This window comes from Bactrocera dorsalis, chromosome 3 (assembly GCF_023373825.1).
Source record: "Bactrocera dorsalis isolate Fly_Bdor chromosome 3, ASM2337382v1, whole genome shotgun sequence".
Classification (NCBI taxonomy): domain Eukaryota; kingdom Metazoa; phylum Arthropoda; class Insecta; order Diptera; family Tephritidae; genus Bactrocera; species Bactrocera dorsalis.
Genome location: NC_064305.1, coordinates 62225454 through 62233757, shown reverse-complemented (window position 1 = coordinate 62233757; position 8304 = coordinate 62225454). Strand labels below are relative to the sequence as shown.

The 8304-nt window shown below is 34.9% G+C and overlaps 2 protein-coding genes across 3 annotated transcripts in view; both read left to right on the top strand.

The window, feature by feature from the left end:
- The first annotated feature begins 939 nt into the window (after window positions 1–939).
- Window positions 940–5735, top strand: LOC125777879 (F-box/LRR-repeat protein 20-like). Of its 2 annotated transcripts, none has more exons than XM_049453998.1 (4): window positions 940–3769; window positions 3858–4070; window positions 4606–4912; window positions 4974–5735. In XM_049453998.1, exons 1-4 carry the CDS (start codon window positions 3689–3691, stop codon window positions 4997–4999), a joined length of 627 nt encoding a protein of 208 aa, XP_049309955.1. In that variant the 5' UTR covers window positions 940–3688; the 3' UTR covers window positions 5000–5735. The 2 variants fall into 2 exon arrangements, with proteins under 2 accessions (XP_049309955.1, XP_049309956.1); XM_049453999.1 differs by having other exon boundaries at window positions 942–3769; window positions 4621–4912.
- Window positions 5736–6103: 368 nt separating this feature from the next.
- Window positions 6104–8304, top strand: part of LOC105224622 (platelet binding protein GspB) — a 174879-nt gene continuing 172678 nt past the window's right edge. The window contains exons 1-2 of the mRNA XM_049453973.1: window positions 6104–6299; window positions 7312–7448. The gene's annotated coding sequence lies outside the window, so the exon portion shown is untranslated. The remainder of the gene's footprint in view (window positions 6300–7311; window positions 7449–8304) is intronic.

Sequence of the window (8304 nt, the reverse complement as noted above, 5' to 3'; positions counted from 1 at the left end):
CTTATACAGCCTGCGAAATAATTATAATGGCATTTCAATCGAAAACTGAGAGTGTTTATGTAAACAACACTCTAAGTGTTTTCTAATCGCAAAATTTCGATGTGACATTTCGCACAGATGTCACAGACAGTTTATACCAACCTAGAAAAAAATTTCGACGAATGGGTTTTCGTGCGAAATTTAAATTAAAAAGTCTTATTGAAATCAAACTGCTCATTAGTTTTGAAACTATTTGTAGTGATATCAAACATTGTTAAAGTTTTAAAAATGTTTGTAATAAAAAAAAAAAATTAATATACCTTATCAAATATTGGGTTGTCAAAAAAGTCTTGCGGTACTTTCGCTAGTTCTAGTTCTAGTTTTATTCGTCGCATCGGGTCATGCTATACCTTTTTGGAAAGCTCATTTCACTAACACGTGTTTGTTTGATTGTCGTTTCTTTTAAGTCGTTCGTGAGTTATAGTGTCGCAAACATGGAGCAAAATAAAGAGAAAATACGGCATATTTTACAGTACTACTACGATAAAGGCAAAAATGCATCTCAAGCCGCCAATAAAATTTGTGCAGTTTATGGACCCGATACAGTTTCCATTTCCACCGCACAACGATGGTTTCAACGTTTTCCTTCTGGTGTAGAGGTGGTCGAAGATGCGCCACGCTCCGGAAGGCCTGTCGTCGAAAATTGCGATAAAATCGCTGAATTGGTCGAAAGAGACCGGCATAGTAGCAGCTGTAGCATCGGTCAAGAGCTGGGCATGAGTCATTAAAAATTCATTTCAATTTCAATAAAAAATCAATAAAAATACCGCAAGACTTTTTTGACAACCCAATATGTAAGTATAACAACGAACATACATATGTAAGTAGATTATTTGCAGTTCTATGCGAGTTCCTTTGTCCTGTTTCTTTGTTCTTAACAAACTCGTTTCGGTCATTGGCGTGTGATTTTTTTGCATAAAACAAAATTTTTCTTATTGTTTTATTTTTATTTCGTCTGTCTGAATTAATCCGGCAAGAAAGCTTACTTTACTTTTATGTCTAGAAGTCGTGTTTTGGGGCATCTGACGGCGCTGTAAATTGATATTGAGGGTGGTTTTGAAGTTACTTTACGAATTCCATACAAGTGGGTGATTTTAATACTTTTTCGCATTCTTTACGCTTTCAAGTAGCAGTTGTATTTATTGTTCTTCAACTGAAGTTATCGCGTTGTTTGTCTAAGCTTTTCTGAAGTTAAGGTTTATTAATTGTCATATTTTTATGCAGAGTTTATTTTTAATTTTTTTCAAGACTTTTTTTCAACTTAACTTTATTTCTGTGAAAGTAAATTCGATGACATTATGGAATTCGATTTCTTTTTCATGGCCACCACGGCAGGCTTGCAGAAGTCCAGACGCTGAATCCAATTTTCGAGCATAAATGCTGCAATTGCTGCAATTTCACGTCCGATATTCGTACGAAGTTCATCAATCGTCGCTGGCTTGTTAGCATAGACCATAGATAATAGTCAATATTCAGTTTTATTTGGCCGTATTGAGGGATTTGCATGAGAACATCCGTCGAAAATGGCCGAAAATGAAAGAGCAATTTATGGATTTTACACGATTATAATATCAGTCACCACAGTTTCAGTTTTCACCACATTTGGCACCGTGTGATCTTTTCTAGTTCAACAAACTGAAATTACTGCTCTGTGGAACTCGTTTTCAGTCGATCAAAAAGATAAATAAAATTCACTGAAGAAGCCGAAAGCTATCCCATCGACTGGAAAAATCGTTGGCAGAAGTGTATTACATCTAGTGGGGATTACTTTGAAGGCAACAAAATAAATATTGATTGAACTATTTTGCGTTGACACAATAATTTGGCATTTGATGACCACATTTGCTTTTGATTAGTTTTTATTGCCGTTGCTTCTCTTTGGCAACAGCTGTTTTTGTTGCTCTTTGCCGCTCGAAGTCTTTTCATAGTCGGTACTTTTTATTTACGACTTTGTTTATTTAATTTGCGAAATAGTTCACAGTTTAGTGTCAATGACAATTATTTGTTGTATTGTAATTTCATATTTTACAGTAAATTACATACCTATTATGTAAGTTTGTTTTTCTTCGCGTTACTTAATTTTGTGTCGGTCGTTAAAAGTACATATATTGTCGTTTGTAGGCATTATAAAATTGGTATGTAGGCGATAATTAATGATGACTGTGAAAATTTCGCAACTAAAGACAGTAAAGGCTCATTACTCGAACAATATATATACATACATATGTACATACATCATGGTGGTTCTTAAGGGCTAGAAAAGTTTTTCAACTACATATCAGAATCAAAACTTATATGTGACATATTGGACTATAGTTATACGAGGTATGACAATTAAGTAATGAGACTGATTCCATAAAAACCGTATATTCGAAAATTATTCTACAACTCTGCCATCCCCTTCAAAGTAGTCCCCTTGGGCAGCTATACAGCGATTCCAGCGCGTTTTCCATGCTTCGTAACATTTCTGGAACGCTTCGACTGGGATGTCCGCGAGTACCCTCGTCACGGCCGCCTGGATGTCCGTAATCGACTCAAAATGGGTTCCTTTGACCACCGATTTTGTTTCAGGAAACAAAAAAAGTCACAGGGTGACATGTCGGGCGAATAAGGCGGCTGTTGCAACAAGGCGATCCTTTTAGAGGCCAAATACTGGGACACGCTGAGGGCGGTGTGGCACGGCGCGTTGCCGTGATGAAGGATCCAGTTACAAGCGATGTCTGGGTGCACCTGTTGACTCGTTTTCGCAATCTTTCGAGTACTTGATTCACAGTTTTCCCGGTGGAACGAATTCTTTGTGGACGATTCCACGGCTATCAAAAAAGGCAATAATCATCTTTTCACCTTCGACTTACTCGTGCGAGTTTTTTTCGGGCGGGGGGTGCGCGGAGACAACCATTGTGAGCTTTGGCGTTTGGTTTCCGGGTCTAAGAGCACTATCACCATACACTCTTACAATTTTAGCGTACGTTTCCGAAGCTGTTTCGCCCAATCTGACGCAAAATTTTATCGCGACGCGTTGCTCTTGATTTCGTTTTTCCATTTTCGTGACGAGCACTACAAACACACGTCTACTCAACTTGACGCAGCAGGCGAACTAAACAAGCTAGAGCGATGGTACATATATCAATGGAGAGGGGAGGGATGCCGGAAAAAGAGAAAGAGAATTTCAAGGTCACAGGTTTACCACAAGCGCGGCAATAAAATCAGTCTCATTACTTAATTGTCAAACCTCGTATATATAATGTAAATTATTAAGATGACGAGACAAGTAGAATTCCGATTGACTGTCTGTCCACTCGTTGTTCGTTAAAATGGTAAATTATCGACAATCTTTGTTTAAGGGCCAGCATCTGCCACCATGTGACGATCCCACCAATCTTGATAGATTTCTGCTATCACTTTTAAATCCTATGGGAATGACTTTCCTTTTTCCTCACAACAATTTCCGAAATTATCTGAAATGAGTATTAAGTTACATTGTGACAAAAAATAACCCGAAAATTGTAACTAAATTCCCTCGGTAAATGATATTTCAAAATTTTATTTTGCTAAGTTGGTAGGACTGTCCTAATTTACATCTGGCTCTAGTAATTTCACCGATATCGCTTTCCAGGCCTTGGGCAAGAATTGCAAATACTTGGCACCCATGGACTTGGAGGAATGCAATCAGATAACCGATTTAACGTTGGCGCATTTGACAACCGGTTGTCCCAGTTTAGAGAAACTGGTAGGCATGCGCTTAAAAAGACGTAATTTTTGAAGATTTCCTATAAATTTCCCCTAATATTTGTGTTTTTTTAATTTTATTTGCACAGTCTTTGACGCATTGTGCGCTTATCACTGACGATGGAATACGTCAACTGGCGGCTGATAAATGTGGAGCTGAGAGTTTATCCGTCCTCGAATTGGATAATTGTCCATTAATCACCGATCGTACATTAGAGCATTTAGTATCTTGGCACAATTTACAAAGAATGGAGCTATTCGATTGCCAAATGATATCGAGAGCAGCAATACGAAAATTAAAGGTATGTACAATAATCGGTTTTGAAATTTATGTGAGTATTAGGGATATTGATTTAATTAGGACTCACCAAATATACTAATGTTTGGAATAAAAAATAAAATATCGAAAAACTTGGTTAATTGAAATTTTCACATACATTTTTAGGTTATGTGAAAAAAGTCAATAAACGAAAGTTATAGACCACTTCACTACCAAGAACATTGTCATACAACGTTTTTAAATAGGACTCGTAGTTTTGCTGGAAATCGAGATAAACTTTTGTTAACTCTTAAAAATTCAACCACGCCCCTCTCATATCTTTTTCCGACCTCAAATCGCACGTTAATTATTTTTCCTCTTAATGTTCGTTATTTTATATTTCGTTGCCGATGAGTTTCATCCAACTATGAGATTTTTTTTTAACAAACCTGATCTAATAGCTTTCCTATTTTTTTCATTATTATTGCAAAGGATTAAAATCCTTTTAGAAGAAAATATAAGAATAATTATGTTTCTAATATGTAATGCATTCATTTTTATCAATTTTGTTATTGCAGTTTTTTTGTTTGCAGAATCATCTACCAAACATTAAGCTACACGCCTATTTCGCACCATTTACACCGCCACCAGTTACCACTACACATCGCCCACGGTATTGTCGCTGCTATGAGATCTCTGAGATTCGGCTATCGGCTTCACCAGAAAATTCTTGTGCAGGGGAAGGTACATACATATATACATATGTATTTACTAGCACAAGAACGGGAAGAGTAACTAGGAAATACCCAATATCACGGACTACTTCAAAAACTCCAAACGAAATTAAGAAAAGGCAAAATCTTAACCCGTTCCAACTAAATATTGGTATGTTACGCCCAGAAAATACATTAAAAACTTCTAATGGAATTGAATGTTTCATTTGCAGGTGCTGAAGATCGGGACCGATTCTGAAAATGTTTGAATTGTCTACTAAGCACTTTTGAGCTCTTATCGAGATGATGGAAAGCATAGTATGCGGACCATAATCGAATCACTGCCATGCTTAACTGTAATAATTGTGTATTTAGGGTTACACCAAAGTCTTTCAGAATACTAAGCATAACCTTATCCTCTGATCCAAACAAGCTTATCTTGGTTTCGTTATAGCAAATTTAAGCGCTTCCTGTTTATTATATGTATTTTTATATTTTTCTGATAATTCAATTTCATTTTCAAGTCGTTAAAAGTTTTAAATCAATTTTCATGAACGTAAAGTACTAAAATTCCGTGGAAAAGGGATAAAGTTTTGCTTTTTCTTCCTCTAGTTTAAGAAAAGACAAAGAAAACAGTAAAAAACAATATTAAAGCAATCAATAAAACCCAAAAAACTTTTGATTTCCTTTTTCTTTTGCTTTGTTAGTTATACTAGTAATTAGTTTTTTAATAATATATTACATTATTAATGTTTTCTAATGTAGTTTAGGTAACTACTTATTAAATTATTAAATCTTTTCACTTTAGGTCACTGTCTAGTTCCCTAAAATCATTTTACCATTGCACTGAGTGCAATCTTATAAATTCTCTGTAATTTTTCAAGTAATCACATCGGTGAAAAGTTAAAATTTATCGTTTTATATAGAGCAAATGAATTTTTGTTAAGTATGTACAGAATTAAAACGAAAATGATTTCAAAAATTCGAATTTGTTTGTTAAAAACAAGTGGAGAAATCATCACACACAAGTGGTGAGTTCATAACAATGTTAATGGTGAAATATAATAACAGTTGTATATTTATAACTACTTCAAATTATTTTAATTCATTTGTGCTTGTTTACATGCACAAACTTGTATATATTTTAGCGAAATGTACATATGTCTATACTTTGTTTCGGGTGGACTTGAGGTAAGTCTTGCTTTAATTCTGTTGCCAAAATACCACAACGTTTCAATGAACACAAATAAAATACGGCAACATGCTACACACATTTCAAGATTCTCACCACTCTCTACTCTTACCAACGGCATTGCCAGCTGGTAGAGAATTGATTTTTGCAAACCATAGTACGCCGGCTGAAATCGAATTGGAAAGAATTGTTTTGCATAAAAATAGCGAGCGTCGTTGGTCGGTTGGTCGGTCGGGAATTTATCAAGTGGTTTTGTGAAGTTAATTGAAATTTAGTTGAAAAATAAATAAAATTAACGATAAAAGATTAAAGTTGAATTTTGTGTGCAGTTGTGCAAAGGAAAATCATATGTGTAACAGTGAGCACAGTACGTAGCATGAGCGCTAGGGCTGCAGGTTGCACTTCGTCTAGGATTTGTTGAAGGCACTGCGGCAAAAGCAGAATGGCATAGTTTGCGTTAATTACAGTGTAACTTGCGTTAATTTAACAATCTTTATTGTATAGAAGGTGAAACGCTTGGAAAGCGGCGCAACGAAATGGGCTTGGAGATTGTGTGCTAATGCAAGAAATTTCCTTCTAGTGTTTATAATACTTTAGTTTTTAAAAGTTAGCTATCTTTTTTAGTAAAATGATAACTGACAAAATGTTTAATCGATCAAACCGTTATTATCAGCGTTGAAAAAACTTTCGACAAAATATAAAGAAAAATCAATTAGTTAGGTGCTTCGTCGCCCATGAAGGCTCTTCGTGCTGCACCGGTGTATGTGTTGTGGCTACATAAAGTATTTTACAGCTTTAAATTCATATTATACACAAAAACCTAAGTAGATAGCTAAATAGTTTTTAGTTGTTAATAGTTTCAAATTTTTAGAAAAGCTTGGAGCAAAGTAACAATAAGTTTTTTTGTAAATCAGCGGTGAAAAATCGATGTATTGCAATTTTCTTTTCACTTGTGCATTCGCATACGTTCGCCACCATTTTTTTCTGCATAGCAGCGCCAACAACAACTGCATGAAAAAATAAAAACAAAGTGGCTAAGCAAAATCAGCTGTAGGCGCAGTGTTCAACTGATTAGAAAAGAGAGTAAAGAAAAGAAAAAAACGGTTGCATCAAAATAATAAACGGTTTATGAGCGCCGCTCGCAACGGTCAACATATAAAAAAATAGCAAAACGTATCTCACGTGAACCCGCGATGTTCGTTTCGTTTCGCAGTAAAAAAAAAACATTTATATTTATTAAAAATTAAAATGCCATTTTGTGGATTTTCGTATTTAAATTAAATTTCCATAACATGTTTTAAAATTTTAATCCATGTTTTCTATTTAACGAGTTGTGCAATTGCATTGTGACGGTGTGAAATCTGTTTTTAATATTTTAGTTGTGGTTTCCAGCAGAATCAAACAATTCAATAAACAATAAGGAGCGTTTAGCCTTCGTAATTTGTTTTTAAGCGTTCAATAATTATGTTTGTGCAATATTTATAGCAGTTACGTTGCAATATTTCTTCTTTTCCAGGTAAGTAGACACCAAGGGTGCATAGTTGCACATTTTGCAACAACTAAAAAAAATATTATTTTAGATAATTTATAGAAATATAATTTGTTATTAATTCTTATTTTCATATTGTATGTTTGAGATATTCTGCGTTTTGAGAGTACAAAGCTTACAAATTTCTTTATGTTCTCTATATTCCATTCGGTTTAGCTTTCTCTTTTGAAATCAATACAAAACCTTATAGAGTATCTCTCTCTCTCTTTCTCTGATATCATGCTCTCGTTTTGTTTTATGTCTCTCGGGCGCACTGAGCGGTCTCGTAAAATCAGCTGTTGAAGTTTTGTTGACATTTATTTGTTTACATCTACATCTTACATACGTTGCCACATATATATTTTTAACTAAATTTTTGGAATTTCTTGCAAAGTTAGATAGCATAAGTTTATTACGAATTGGTAAATTGAAAAATGGAAATTTTAAAAATTTTTGAGGTCAAATCCTTTTGTACTTAGTATGCGATATATAAACAGAGAAAATATTGTTGAGCTACAGATTGTACAAATTAGTACTCACCGATCCAAAAGGGGTTAGATCGCCGAAAAAACAGTCCTTGGTCGGATAAAATCCGAATCAATTCCGGTGCGTAGAACCGGCTGTCGAGCTACAGATTGTCCTAAGTTTTGGTTAGGAAATTACATACATATGTATATGTATAGTATATTCCAAAGCACACACTAAACCTAGCACTATGTACCCCTATATTGACAGTTTGGACAGTTTGGTGTGGTTCTTGATCTGGTTGAATAAACGTACTACTACTAAATGAAGTTGGTGGCACCAACCGAATTATTACGAGAAAAGTTTGGAGTTGCGATTA

Bases quoted from the DNA above. Each gene is read 5' to 3' on its own strand.
- LOC125777879 (XM_049453998.1), top strand. From the start codon at position 3,689: ATGGACTTGGAGGAATGCAATCAGATAACCGATTTAACGTTGGCGCAT. The intron at 3,770-3,857 runs GTAGGCATGCGC...TTATTTGCACAG, and splicing joins GTCCCAGTTTAGAGAAACTG to TCTTTGACGCATTGTGCGCT. The intron at 4,071-4,605 runs GTATGTACAATA...TTGTTATTGCAG, and splicing joins CAGCAATACGAAAATTAAAG to TTTTTTTGTTTGCAGAATCA.